The 15,406-nt window shown below is 40.6% G+C and overlaps 1 protein-coding gene across 1 annotated transcript in view; it reads right to left on the reverse strand.

Moving 5' to 3' along the window:
* Window positions 1–263: 263 nt before the first annotated feature.
* LOC101737221 (uncharacterized) overlaps window positions 264–15,406 on the reverse strand; it is a 50,326-nt gene continuing 35,183 nt past the window's right edge. Inside the window, exons 3-12 of the mRNA XM_004930689.5 lie at window positions 11,127–11,238; window positions 9,048–9,484; window positions 8,277–8,419; window positions 7,515–7,611; window positions 6,515–6,816; window positions 5,578–5,727; window positions 4,358–4,538; window positions 3,815–3,943; window positions 2,894–3,043; window positions 264–2,211 (exon numbers count right to left, since the gene is read on the reverse strand). Of these exons, the coding sequence (XP_004930746.1) occupies window positions 1,921–2,211; window positions 2,894–3,043; window positions 3,815–3,943; window positions 4,358–4,538; window positions 5,578–5,727; window positions 6,515–6,816; window positions 7,515–7,611; window positions 8,277–8,419; window positions 9,048–9,484; window positions 11,127–11,238 (1,992 nt within the window). The 3' untranslated portion in view covers window positions 264–1,920. The remainder of the gene's footprint in view (window positions 2,212–2,893; window positions 3,044–3,814; window positions 3,944–4,357; window positions 4,539–5,577; window positions 5,728–6,514; window positions 6,817–7,514; window positions 7,612–8,276; window positions 8,420–9,047; window positions 9,485–11,126; window positions 11,239–15,406) is intronic.

Here is a 15,406-nt window from a genome sequence, read left to right on the forward strand (position 1 = left end):
GCGTGTTCGGTAGAAAAAATGTTTTAGGATGCAAGAATAATTTTAGTTAAATTTTAATTGCGCCATCTATAAATTAGATTAGGACCAGCTAGAAAGCTTTAAGAGTACTTTTCTAAATAGTACACCTACTTACCACTAGATGTCTAAAAAATTAATAAATCGTCAGGTTTAAGCCCCGTGAGCTCACCTACTTGCTCGGTTACGCTGGCATAGCCTCTCAAGACTACCAGCTTAGGTAAAAACAAATGCAAAATAAAATACAATTTTACAAAATTATCAATAATACATTTATTCGTTACATTATAAAACTGGAATAACTTAAAAATAAAAGTTTTAAAGGCACTTAAATGAACGGCACTGGTTTGTCGCAGGATTTAACTTTAAAATAAAATTAAAACAAAATGGCGTTAAACCAAAATTCACAATTAAACATTTTTTTAATATTTCTTTATAGATTTCTATCCAATATTCACGATAAAACGAAATAACCAAACTTCAATTTAACAAAAGACATCCAAGTTGCAGTGCAAAAAAAAAGTCTTTACGTCAAATTCTATGTTTCATTATTTTCGGCGGGAAACAAAATAGAAAGGCAGCCATTTTGAATGCACCTAAATATTGTTTTTATGATCATTCTGAATGTGTGGATGACATGCGAGTAATTTAATATTTGGTTTGGTAATTGTACGTACATCGGGCGAATTTTGTGATGATTCAATTTATAAATAAACAATTTAAAATATAACTTATTTAAAGCTACGAGATATGAAATTCCGGATGCCACGCTATTCGATCGCGTTCGCGGAGCATACTTCCTTCTTAAAATATCTTAGATGTCCACATCCTAAGGACATCTTAAATATTTATTACATAATTGACGAAATAAATTCTTAACCCTTTGACTGCCTTGTAGGTCACCCGTGCCCTACGCGGCGCACTGGAGTAATTATGTCGATATCTGTTACTTTTTTTTTTATTGCTTTAATTGCTTTTTTTATTGCTTTTATTGCTTTTATGGCTTACTAACCGCCTGGTTTACCTAACTTTGCCTTCTTTTGTTTGTTAATGTATGTCTTTTGGATTTCTTAGATTCATTCTCAGTTACGTTCGGATTCGTCTTTCCCGGAGTTTACTAGATATTCCGGCTTAACAGAATTCGACATAATTACTTCAGTTCGCCGCGTAGGGTACCAGTGACCTACACAGTCGGCAAAGGGTTAAACACTTTTTTTGTTTTCAACTAATATAAAAATCGTTTGAGAGACACATTTCGCAAAGACAACTCTCTCAATTTTAAAACATTACAAATACTTATTCCTCGTAAGCGAAGAACTACAGACGCTTATTATTACAAAATCGATCATCAACGTTGTTTAAAGAGATTAAATCAAAGTTGAAAATTCAAATAAAAAAATATATACAAAGGAGACAATATCCGAATTTTTATTTCACTAATTTAAAAATGTCGGTATACAAAAAAAAAAACAAATTCTGTTCATTTAAATTAGACATTAATTAAAAGATAATTTTATTATTCGATACACAACTGAGCATGAGTGTATTGATTGGAAGCATCTAAAATGGCTGATAAAGATTTGTTTAGCGCTTCTAGTGTTGAATGTGTGACGCGGCTTGTCTGCACACACGTATGACGTCACAGCTGACGTGTAGCATTAGCCGATGTGTCTTCAATAGAAGAATCTAAAAGGGCCGATAGAGTTTTGTTTAGCGCTTCTAGTATTGAATATGTGACAGGCTTGTCTATACACACGTATGACGTCACCACTGACACAGCATCAGCCGATGTGTATTCAATAGAAGCATCTAAAACCACTGATAGAGTTTTGTTTAGCGCTTCTAGTATTGAATATGTGTCGCGGCTTGTCTGTACCCACGTATGACGTCACAGCTGACGCGGCATCATCCTATCAAGTCCTTGAGCTTGTTCTTCAGCAGCCTGACCTTCCTATTGACGGCTCCCCGATAGTTCTTCCCCTCGATCTTTTGTGTCGCGAACCGGCTCCGGCTGGTGACCCTGTCGAGGAACTGGTCGTAGTAGTCCGGCAGCGGGGTGTCCTGTAGGGCTCCGGCGGCGGCGGCGTGTCGGGTACACATGTTCCGGATGAAGTGATTGAACATCGCCGTCTCCGTGAACCACTCCAGGAAGTAGTGGTTCTGCTTCGTGGTGGCGCTTTTGATGAACGACTCTTTCTGTTATAAAAAAAATTTTTTTTTTTGTTTAATACGCTTTTTTAGCTTCTGACGTATGTTTGTAACGAAAATCTTTGAAAATGATTTTGATACCATTCAAAACGTCGGATTAATTGGAAATTTGGTATAACTTATTAAGGACCTAATGGACCTATAAAGGACAATTCAATATTTAAAAAAAACAAAAAAATTGAAATTCAACTAAAAAATGAAAAATAAATAATAGTTTAAAAAAACTAACAAAATACACTTTTACAGAAAATCAAACTAAAAAATAGAAAATAAATTAAAAAAAATTTGAATTAAAAATAATGTAAGAAAAAATGATTTTATTGTAAAAAAGCGTGGGCACGGCAGAAATAGGCGGGATACCACCACCCCGCGTGAGGCAGTCACGCGTTTCGGTTTGAAGGGTGGGGCAGTCGTTGGCAGTGTCAGTATAGTTACAAAACTATACTGAGACTTTAGAACTCATATCTCAAAGTGTGTGGCGACATTTACGTTGTAGATGTCTATGGACTCCGGTAACCAATTAGTACCAGGTGGGCTGTGAGCTCGTCCACCCGTCTACCCTCCCCCCTCAAAACGGACAGGAATAGGACGGCGTTGGGTGGGCGACTCCCTTCCCTACCACCCTGGGTGACGGGACGACACTTGCTCCAGCCAACCAATCAGCACTCACGTCGAACAAGACTCCGTCATTGCCCAGGTCCGCCTCGCCGACGACGCCGACCCGGAGGTGCCTCCAGTACCCGTCCAGAATCTCCACGAAGAACCTCATGAACGCCTCCGAGATCATCACGTTGCGGGTTTTCGTGTCTTCCTGCTTGTCCTGAAAACATGCGAGGTTGTTTCAAGCCGATAATGAGACGTGAGGTCGGCCGTGCTTGTGATTTATGAATATCATATAGACATAGATTGAATGGCAAATATCTTTAAAAATATTGGCTTTAAGAATCGTGCGCTTCGCTTTGAAGGGTGGGGCAGCAATTGTAACTATACTGAGGTCTTAGAACTTGTATCTCAAGGTGGGTGGCGCATTTACGTTGTAGATGTCTATGGGCTCCAGTAACCATTTAACACTAGGTGGGCTGTGAGCTCGTCCACCCATATATGAGTCGTCTATTATCAAAGGCGGCAATCTGTGCATTTGGACAACAAAATTTTATTGATATGTTAATACAGATTTATTTGAATATAATCGTCTCCTTCAAAGAATACGGTTCAAAACCTGCATTAAATAAAGGTTAATAGTTAACCTGTTATTTATCTAAGATGTCGTTCCGAAGAGTTTTGTGACTGCCGATGGAATACAAAGTCAATAATTCGTTTTTCTGATTTACCAATCATTGTCCAAAAGTCAGATTGCCGCCTTTAATAATAGTCGACTCATAAGTAATAAAAAAAAATTTGGAGATCCATGCCGGTGACCCCTGCAGTAAGTGGTAGGCGAGACAAAAATATCATGTTTCGTCTGTTTTGTCTATTTGGAACGGGCAACGGAATCATAAGCCAAACAGCCGATAAAGATAATATTTTAAAATAAGATCATATTTTCTTTTTTTTCTTTGGGAGAATTCTCAAAATACAAAACTAGTAATACCTTGTTTTTGGTGGACTCCATCTGTAAGGAGGTCTTCAGGGTCTTGTAGCTCGACGTAGGCAGGATCGTGGACTCGTCGCCCTGGTAGAACCTCAATTTGGACGGATGCGTCAGGTCTATCAGCATACCCTGGAATCAGCATTGCACTTGAGTGAGATTCGCTCGATTCAAATTTAACAAACATCAAAGCTAATGTTATGCGCGTCAGACAGAGAGAGCTATGACGTCAAAACGCACATTTAAAGGAACACTCCTTTTGCAGGAAAGAGACAGAGCATAGCTTCAATATTGATACCACATTACCTTCCCCCACTGGAGCAGAGTATATTCATTCTTAATGGTAGATACCACCACCCCGCCTATTTCTACCGTGAAGCAGTAATGCGTTTCGGTTCGAAGGGTGGGGCAGCCATTGTAACTATACTGAGACCTTAGAACTTATATCTCAAGGTGGATGGCGCATTTACGTTGTACATTTCTATGGGCTCCGGTAACCACTTAACACCAACTACATAGACTTCCCCAAAAAGAAGAACAGCGTACCTCTTCGAAACCAACGCCGCTGGTGTCCAAGTCCTGGGTTTTCAGCATCCCGGCCAGCATCGGCAGCGGGGCGTCCATGGCCTCGTGCTGGATCTCCCCCGGGACCGTCGATATCAGGGGCTGCTGCCAAACCATCGGGTACAGAGACAGCTGCAGGGCCTCCAGGCAGCTCGAGATGTCGCTGCGCAACGAAGGTACTGGTTACTCGAGACAACAGACAAAAGACCTAATCTCAGGCCCTTTGAAAGCGAGACTGTACACGTCCCTTCCTAAGCTGATAGCCTTGAGAGGCTATATCAGCTAATTGACGTGTAGGTGAGCTCACGGGGCTCAAACATGACGACGTTGCTAACATGAAACCTAGAAAGAGCAGTGCTTCGCAGAATCTACCACCGGATCGGAAAGGCGACCCACTGAGTAGATCCGGCGAAATACTCAGTGGGCTGTCTGTGGGTTAATTCACTCGAGCCCTTTGTCGCCAGCGACGGGTTCGGCGAGGACGGTGACAGGTGCTTGAGGTACCTAAAAGCATCGTTAATGGATCGGGAGGATCCGTAATGACGTGTTTAGGGCGACGTCGACTGTTTACCATTCGGTCCACAGGATCGGGTATGTAATTCCCAGCGGCCACGACAAGAGGGTTCTCATGTCGTGCCGCCTTCTCAAAGTGACACGGTCATAAAGAATCTCTAATGTAGCCTTTCTCAAAGTGGGCGATAACGCCCCCTTGTGGGCGCTGCAGACCTAAAGGGGGGCGGTAAGAGACCCAGAAAAAACGGGGTGTTGTGTAGAGGCTTGGGAGGCGATTTGTAATTTCATCTAGGAGGATTCTTAGACACCGACTGAGCTCTCGCTATAGTGGCTTTTAAGTAGTTAAAAAAATGGGCGCGCTAAAAAATAATAATTCTCAAAGTGGGCAGCAGTAGACAAAATAAGTTTGGGAGCCCCGGCTCTAATTGAAGCAAAAAGACTCAATAAAATTGAGCAGTTCTAAGTTCATCGTTTAATCTGGCCTCAAATTACATTACGATTATTTTTCAGCAGGCAAGTATACGGCTCATCTGATGGTAAGTGGTTACCGTCGCCCGTGGACGTCAGCAATGACAGGGGCAAAGCCAAGACGCTGCCCAATGTTGAAGTTTGGTCGGTCTTTTGATTCATATTAAAGAAGTCTGTGTAAAGTCATACTGCCCTCAGAGACGCGTAGAGACGGTCATTACCTTAGTTTATCCCCGACTATGATGACCTTTCGTTCCAGGAGCAGGGAGCCGAACACCTTGATCGCCAGCCCGGAGCCGAGCAGGTCCAGCATCTTAGAGAGGCAATCCTCGTCCACCCGAGGTACTATCGGCCGCTTGATAACCTTAGAGCTGTAGTGGAATAATTATTGTGATTTATAAATGAGCTCATGTCTTTTCTACTGCTTCTGGGGCAGCGAGCAGGAGCAAGCACCAGGTCTCGTCCAGTCCGAGTGGAGCAGCTCGATATTTGAAGTCGTCGTGGCCTAAAGGATAAGACGTCCGGTGCATTCGTGTTGAGCGATGCACCGGTGTTCGAATCCCGCAGGCGGGTACCAATTTTTCTAATGAAATACGTAATCAATAAATGTTCACGACTGACTTCCACGGTGAAGGAATAACATAACGTGTAATAAAAATCAAACCCGCAAAAGTATAATTTACGTAATTACTGGTGGTAGAACCTCTTGTGAGTCCGCGCAGGCAGGTACCACCACCCTGCCTATTTCCGCCGTGAAACAGTAATGCGTTTCGGTTTGTAGGGTGGGGCAGCCGTTGTAATTGTACTTGAGACCTTAGAACTTATATATCAAGGTGTGTGGCGCATTTACGTTGTAGATGTCTATGGGCTCCAGTAACCACTTAACACTAGGTGCGCTGTGAGCTCGTCCACACATCTAAGCAATAAAAAAAAAAGAACTAACATCAGCACCTGTGTGCTTAATTCGAGTTTTTTAACGTTTTCGATCGCGTAAAAGTTAACTCAAATTCGTATACAGTTCGAACAGCGCCCCTAGCGGCAAACGCAGGAAAACGTTCCTATTCCATACTAATTTAACGTTAAGTAACTCGCACTAAGCACACTGAAGCTAGTATCACTCTACAGCAGTACGCGAAGACTTGCTATGATAAGACTCACCCCGGACTGCAGAGGTCCAGCAGGACTTCCTTCGGTCCGTTGTTGTTCTGCAGGTCAGAGTACTCCGGCACATCATAGTCGTTGCACTTTGCACTGTCACTTGCACTGTTTACACTTGCACCGTTAGCACTTTCACATGTGAGTTCACTTTTGCACTGTCTGTAGTCCGGCACGGTCCTGGGCCTGTGCGGCACCGGGACGCCCTGGCCGGGCTCCGGGAAGTCCATCTCGAACAGCTTCTGCAGCACGAAGTTGATGTTCGTCTCGCAGCTGCCGTGGTGAGATTCGATTTCTTTGAGGACCTGTCGATAACCGAAGGTTAGTATTGTCATACGTCAGATCTTAGGCTAATAAAGGGCGGGACATATCGACATGATATCTCGAAGTTTGGTCTTCGGTGAGCACTTGACTGGACGCGTTAAGTTACTAGATCCTTCAATATTCGTTCGGCTATTCGACGATAGATGGCGTTACTCTTACAATATTAATACATGAAGCAAAAACTTTGTACCCATTTTTACGAAAATAGTGCGGACGGAGGAGACTGAAATTTCCCACACTTTTAGAGAATATAGAGAAGGAGAGTAAAATACTATATTTTTTTAAATTATGCATAAAAAAGAACATTAAATCAATATAAAAAAACATTACAAGCACTACCAGGGTCCTGAAGCTGCGATACTTTAAGACAAAAAAAAATTTTTGCAAAAAAAAACTATGTTTATTGTCATGCTTTTATTTATTGTTTAAAGTCTGCGGTCAAATTGAGAATAGATTGAATATTGTTTGTTTTTAATATTATTTGTCTATGGTGTAGTTATGGCGACATCTGTGATTATATTACAGAAGTATAATAGTCTTTGACAATAGAACCGTAATAATGTTTAAGCATAAATTTTCAATCAATTATAGTCGAATTTCGACTGAACATCAAGTTTATCTGTTTCATTCAGTCCTTGTTAACATTAAACTATTGTTTGAATAGGACTATTAAACGTACCTTATAATAAAACCCAGGTGCTCTGTATTTCCCGATCAGGCAATAGCACAGGGGGAGGCAGCTGGTTCCACCTTCGGGGAGAACTCTTCGGCAGTATCTGCAAACCACAAGCATTCTATATCGTGGGAGGAAAGGCTATTTGGTTTAATCATTGTAATTGTAAAGGTCCATTTTATTTTGGTATCAGCATCAGCGGTTGTGTAACTATACTGAGACCTTAGAACTTATATCTCAAGGTGGGTGGCACATTAACCTTGTAGATGTCTATCCGGTAACCGCTTAATATCAGGTGGGCTGTAAGCTCGTCTACCCATCTAAGCAATAAAAAAAAAGTTCGATGTTTTTAATTAAACTTCAACTTAGAAATGGTCAACAAGCAGACACAAATATACAATAGGCGGTCTTATCGCTAAAAGCGATCTCTTTCAGACAACCGTTTAATTAACAGAAATTCTGGAAAAGATAAAGATATAACAGGTATGTTGCGGTGCACTATTAATAATACATTATTAGTAGGTAGGCAGCGTCTTGCCTCTGCCCCTGGCATTGCTGAAGTCCATGGGCGACGGTAACCACTCTCCATCAGGTGGGCCGTATGCTGGTCTGCCCACAAGGGCAATAAAAAAAATAAAAAAATATATACGTACAATAAATAAATATACGCCTAATAGAATGAAGAAAGCGCTAATAAGGAGCTTTTAATCTATATAATAAATCTTAATAAGCTAGGCTGTTTTGAGACATTAAGAAGTTCAGACTCACCCGTAAGATCTCTCGCCTCTCTCGTCGGTGAGCACCAATGAGTAGCACTGAGTGTCTGTCGCGTTGGCCGACCACTCGCTCTTCGAATCAGTGCTCAACGTTTCGGGGAATATCAGGTTCTCGATGTGCGGCGGCACTTGCACCTGGAATTAATGAGTAACTGGTCACAGGGGTCCACGGACAGCATGGCCCGAATGTCGTCCAGACCTTGAGACGCGAGGTCATAGTCGGGTATATTGGAAGCTGTCAATACGACTTCTTGTAGCGGTAATCATCAGGACCCATATGGACTCACAAATGGAACACATCATCAGTAATTGCTTTTTGATGAACACATATCCAAGAGAGTATAATACTCAAAGAGAATGCTATGAACCATTCTCCGATAAATTCCCAACTTGCCGTTTCCAACAACCACAGGAAGGTATACTGGTGGTGACATCTTGTGTGTCCGCACGGGTAGGTACCACCACCCCGCCTGTTTCTGCCGCGAAGCAGTAATGCGTTTCGGTGTGAAGGGTAGTCGTTGTAACTATACTGAGACTTTACTAGAACTCATATCTCAAGGTGGGTGGCGGCATTTACTTTGTAAATGCCTATGGGTTTCGGTAATCGCTTAACACCAGGTAAGCACGTCCACCCACAAAAACAATAAAAAAATATGAGCCGGTCCTTATTATACGACATCACACAGTAGATAGTTCTATCGATTGGACAATTTCCTAAAGCGAAAACCCTGTAAATGACAAATAAGCCACTTTAGCCACTGACCTGCTTCGGGAAGACGCTCTTCACGTACGCCTGGCCGGTCATGTAGTTCATGCCGACCAGAAGGCACACATTAAACAGTCCCTTCTCCCTTGGCTCGAAAGGCAGCTCAATATCTAAGCACCCGGCCTTTTCATCGATACTCAACCCGTCGAGGTCTCCAGTCAACAGATTCCCGCAGGAGTCGGTGAGATTGCATTTCGAATCCAACGAATCCATTCTTAGTTTCGGTAGGTTCGTCTGCGACGCCCTGAAGCTCTTCCAGGATCTAAACGTCGAGTACTGGTTCTCGGGTGCGTCCGGCTTGTAGGAGCAGACCGACGTTTGGTGACGGTATTTCTGGGTTATCGGCTTCTTATCGAGATACGCTACCCGACTGGAGACCCTGCGGACGTAGTTCTTGCGTTTCTCTGTTAGGTTCCTGGTTATTTTGACAGATTCTGTAATAAATAGGTTGGTCTGGTCAAAGGACAAGAGAGACGTTTCAAAAGAAGTGAAAGAAGTGCTGGTACGCGCAGGTTCAAAAGATGCTACTGACGACCTGTTGGAGGACGTGGCATTCCACCAGCTTGGAACGACTCAAGTCTTTGTGACGAACCTTGGGGCAGACCTAAGTCTAGCTGTGGACGTCTGTAGGTCAGTGATGGACGGCTCGAGAAATTCTTACTAGATACCACAGTTTTTTTTCCTTTAATATAATTTCCAATTTCAAGACTTGGATTTTGTTGATCAGTTCATTTATCTTGGCTATTAGTGTCGAGGGCGGCAGGATAGCCAGAGAAGCAGAAAATGAGATACAACACAAACAAAGCGGCCGAGTGGGGCCACCTATCTTGAAACTTGAGGTCAAAGTCTTGGCCCTATTGTATAATGGCTGCCTCTTACAAACTGGTGCCAAGCTTGCCACGCGGCAGTTAGGTAGGACGGTATCTACGGTGCGGATGCACATAAATCCTATTGAATCCACCAGTAAATATACTGCACTTTCTTTCGGACATCCATTTTAAAATACCCTCAAAGCGGAGATTTTTTTTCATCTTAGACTAGTGAATGTTACGGCCTAACTGGTATTAAATTGTGACTGGACTTGAAATTTTAGTACACGAAGTCGTTCCTTCATAGCGGAACTCATACGTGAATTTGTGTACGTAACTATTTTAACAAAATCGGTACCTACCCGCGGGATTCGAACACCGACCCAGTTGCATCACTCGATACTAGTGCACCGGGCGTCTTATCTTTTAGGTCACGATGACTAACTACTAAGCAAGTTACTAAGTCGATTTAATAATTCCACCACTTCAATTCAAATCAAATCAAATCAATTTTTTTTTTATTCAACATAAATGAAAGTACATACTTGTTGAACGTCAAAAAGAACTACCGCCAATTCACAAAACCTAGCCTCCGCCCTGAGAAGAACTGGCAAGAAACTCAGCGGGCATGTCTTTTTTTCTTAAATATTATTAGATTTTTTTTTAAATATTCATTTTTACAAGGAGTATTATAACGTACCAATTATTGTAATATCGAAATGCCCGGAGCGAGTAACTCATTCCCACTTTGTGCAATCTAATCTTCTAGATAATCATTGACTTTATAGTAAGCTTTATTGCACAGACGTTCTTTAATAGTTTCCTAAAACTATGTATATGTAGGTTCTGAACATCTTGTGGGATTTTCTTGTACAGACGCACAGACAAACACCCGAATGAATTTCGTATCTTATGTAACCTAGTCATCGGCACAACAAGCTTGTGTTTGTTCTTCTTGTGTTCGTAATTAAGTTCCTCGTTAAAGGCATATCGACGCTTGAAAGGCAAACGAGACTAAGCGACAATAACTGCTTGGTACATAAATGACCATATTCGATGCGCAAAAAAAATATATTTCTAGGTCTTTTAAAATCATTTCAATCCTACAGCTACTAGCTAGATTCTACTACAGCTAGATTCGTTTTAAAATAAATTTAATTTTCAGGTATTTCAACTTTAAATTAGTCTACTGTAAAGTTCACGCATTGTCGCTTAGTCACGTTTGCCTTTCAAGCGTCGATATGTAAACTAATCAACTTGAACCAACCTTCGCTGGTACTGCCGTCGGAGTTCTCGGTTGGGAAGCACCCGGGTCTATTCTCGTCCATGTTGCAGGCCGCTGTCACCGTCTCGTATATTTCGTTCATGAGACGATTCAGCTACAACGAAATGAAAGACATGAGAACACACTCTTACCTAATATTAAATGGAACTTGACTCTTTCCACTACGCCTTTTGATACAATCTTCGTCTTTCCCTGAAACTGAAGACCAGATTTCTGTCACTCATGGGTTTTCGTTTGCTACCTGGGCTTTGGAAAGCCGGAGGATCTTGATTATCAAGCCCAGGAATTGATAAGAATACAAAGAACTGTGAACCAATCACGCACGGTCGTCCGGCACGGTGTGCAAAAAGAGCAAACAAAACTGTTCGTCACACGAATGTTTGCCCGATGCGAGTATCGAACCCACGACTAACTACAGCACCACCGGATCAGTGATAATAATATTAATATCACTTTCTTATTATAGTGGAAATATGTTCATTATTTGCTAATATATCTTTTATTTATTTATTGCTTAGATGGTTAGACGAGCTCACATTCCACCTGGTGTTCAGTGATTACTGGAGCCCATGGACATCTATAATACAACGTAAATGCGCCACCCACCTTGAGATATAAGTTCTAAGGTCTCGAGTATAGTTACAACGGCTGCTCCACCCTTCAAACCGAAACGCATTACTGCTTCGCGGCAGAACTCGGCAGAGTGGTGGTACCTACCCGTGCGGACTCACAAGAGGTCCTACCACCAGTAACTACGTAAAGTATAATTTTGCGGGTTTGATTTTTATTACACGATGTTATTCCTTCACCGTGGAAGTCAATCGTGAACATTTGTTAAGTACATATTTCATTAGAAAAATCGGTACCCGCCTGGGATTCGAACACCGGTGCATCGCTCAACACGAATGCACCGGACGTCTTATCCTTTAGACCACGACGACTTCAAATCAATATCTGTTCCAAATCGTGAATTACAAAGGCTAGGTTCAGCCAGGTTCAATATCTGTACGCTAAAACAAGATTGATAGCATGTCTCGTCTAAAGCTCTAGTGTATAGTGGGCAAGACAAAGATTTACAAAAAGAGACAAGAAAGAGGTTGGAGGGTGGTTTCAAAAAAAATTAGCATCATGCGTCAGTCCTGCATAACATCACCCACAACCCCAAATTGAAAAGTGTTCGCCATTGCTATTATTATGTGTTTGACAATTCTGAACTTTATAGTACATTACCTGAAGGCCCGATGCAGAATGCCAGCATCATTTTGAATGGCTTTCATTGAATCAGTAACCAGTTTATAAAAAGAGACGTTAAAAACTGCACTAACACAAAAAAAAAACTATTCGATTTCGGAATTACAAAACATTTTACTATTTAAAAAAATCAATTCAAAAATAAACCGTTGCAACTCAATTACGAATTTCGAAATAGGAACACTTACGTAAATCACATTCTTAATTTAAACGTTTCGTTTAAGCAAATTTCGAAAATTGAATTCAAAATCTCAAACAATCACGAATGTACAACTAAATGTGTTTTAATTTTTTTTATTTAAACACCGAACCCGAAAGCCGACATCGCTACATGTGTAGTAGATGCAGAGTGATCTAATTCGTGTGTATGTGTGTGTGATTGTGAGACATTAAGTTTTCTCAGTACGATAACGAGGATGCTTTAAACGACCCCCAACGATACGGCGTTATGCAACATATAGCCAGTTTGTTTACATTCGATAATAATATAATATTGGCTTTATCGCCTAGACTCAGTCGAATTTTACGTAGAGGATATTATAGCCGCACGTAAAACCGATTACTGGCATGGCGACTCATGCCGTGGCGATTCGCCGAGCTATATCTATGCTAATATATAAATCTACAGTGGTTTTTACGGATGTTCCGTTATAACTACTGAACCAGGCATCCGATTGACTTGAAACTTGGTATCCATGTAGAAAATACATGTACTTGATGGATAGGCTAATATTTATATGAGTGTTGGACTCCCTATACCAGTTGCAGGGGCGTTAATGATGAGAATCTTTGCGGGGGTGAGAAATAATAATGTTAATGTTAAATGCCCAGCGAAGTGGACGGGTACAGCTAGTGATAGTATATACATATGTATATACAGTCTTCATGTAGTAGTTTGCAACAAGCGACTGTTTCTTATCTGTACAAATAAATAAAATTGGAGTGTCTGTTTGTAGTAATAAAATAACCACTTTTTACTAAATGCGTAAGTATGTATAGTAACCGGCAAACTTCTTGAGCAAATGACCTTGACTGCGCAGAACCGAATTTTAGATCACTTTGGTGGTGAGGGTGAGGCGCGACGGCAGGGGAAATCATATCGAGCGCGTTATTGGTAGATCAGTCGAACCTTGCGTCCCGCACCGCGCCCTCGTTCCGCTTGCTCCCAAAAGTACGCTTGCGTATAGTGAAAAGTCTATCGTTATTAATCGTTAAGTTATTTGTTATAATTGCTTGTTGACTTTGTTGCCATTGCTATTTGTTGTGTGTTTGTTGATTTTTTATAAAAAAATCACTATGCCGCGACAAACTGGTGTACTTTCAAAAGAAAGGGTAGAAAAATTGTGTACGACGTATATTGCTTCATTATAAAACAGGGGAAGAATGATATGGAAAAAGTAAAACAGACTTCGGAAGCAACAAAAACATCCGTGAGTACTGTTAGGTGCATTATTAACGAAGCTAAAGGCTCGGGCTTGCTCGCCGTGTTTCGGACTCCGGTTAAGAAAAGATCAGAGAAGAAGAAAGTTACCGGAATGGATAGTTTCGTTCAATCTGTAATAAAAAGATGTAATCATAATAACTATATAACAAGCAGCGAAACTCCGTACCGTAGAAAGGCTTCGAAAAATTTAAAGAAGATATAAATTTTAAAGGCTCGGTATGAAGTTTACGACGAATTATGAAAGAGCTAGGCTTCAGATGGAAAAAAAAACCAGAAAATAATCGGAAGCTGGTAATTGAAAAAAGTTACATTCGATTACCACGAATCGAATATCTTCAAAAAATAATTAATTATAGACAAAAAAGTAGACCGAACCGACCAAGTTGTAAACTACACCGATGATCCCTATGTCGACTCATCACAATGATAGCAACTCGGGTGATAAAAACAGTGATGATGATGGTCAAGATTATGATAACGAAAAAAAAAATTACAAATACCAGCTTCGCTTCAACTGAACCAAGACCTGGCAACAGCTCTAGTTTTGACTTAATAGAAGGAATATCTATTTTACCCCAAGATTAAATTATTACAATTATTAACCTATATTTTTTGTTGATGTTCTCATAAATATATAAATAAATACATATGTTGATTTTAATAATTTAATTGCATTATGACGCAGAGTAAATAATGTTTTTGCACGTGAGTGTACCATGCGCAAACTTACACCCACTACGTCAACAAATGGTCAAGAAGTTTGCCGGCTATTATATACAGAGTACATATACCTAAATAACATTTTTCTTAAATTTTGTCTGTCTGTTTGTTCCCGCTAATCTCTGAAACGGCTGGACTGATTTTTACGGGACTTTTTCACTGATAGGCAGCTGATGATATAAGGAGTAACTTAGGCTACTTTTTTTTGAACTAGCTTCGCCCCGCCGCATCACCCGAGCTACGACAATAACCGCGGTTAATATAGCATGACTCAGCTAGTTATTAATAATATTTTCCATAATGCCACATGAATTTCCTGTCGTAAACTATCATTTTATGCATCCATACTTGTACAAAATAATATCAATATTTCACATCTCTTAGCCTTCTCACGATGACATTTTTTTTAAATTATTTTCAATGATTCTTATCCTCCTGATGGTTGTCTGGAATAAATCGCTCTTAGTGATAAGACCGCCAATTTTTTTTTTTGTATTTAATATTTCGCATTGTTTATTTTTTTGGTGTACAATACAGAATACTCTCTCTCTCTCTTTTATCCAACACCAGCTTTGCCCGTGACTTCGTTCGTTCGTATTTAAACCACCGTTAGGAAATACAATTTCATATTAAATTAGCGGATCCGATAGAGGTTATCCTTTACACATGTCTTAAATCAGAAAATTTGAAACTTTTAAAACAAAATATGTATTAACTAATTTTATTTTATAATGGACCTAATTGCGAATGTAAGCCATTATCGAAACCAAACATACACAATCGGCTACCACTAATAACCGGATGGACCGTGAACTCGTCCAACCAACTAGGCATTAAAAAAAAAATG

The sequence above is a fragment of the Bombyx mori genome, chromosome 23, assembly GCF_030269925.1.
Source record: "Bombyx mori chromosome 23, ASM3026992v2".
Lineage (NCBI taxonomy): Eukaryota > Metazoa > Arthropoda > Insecta > Lepidoptera > Bombycidae > Bombyx > Bombyx mori.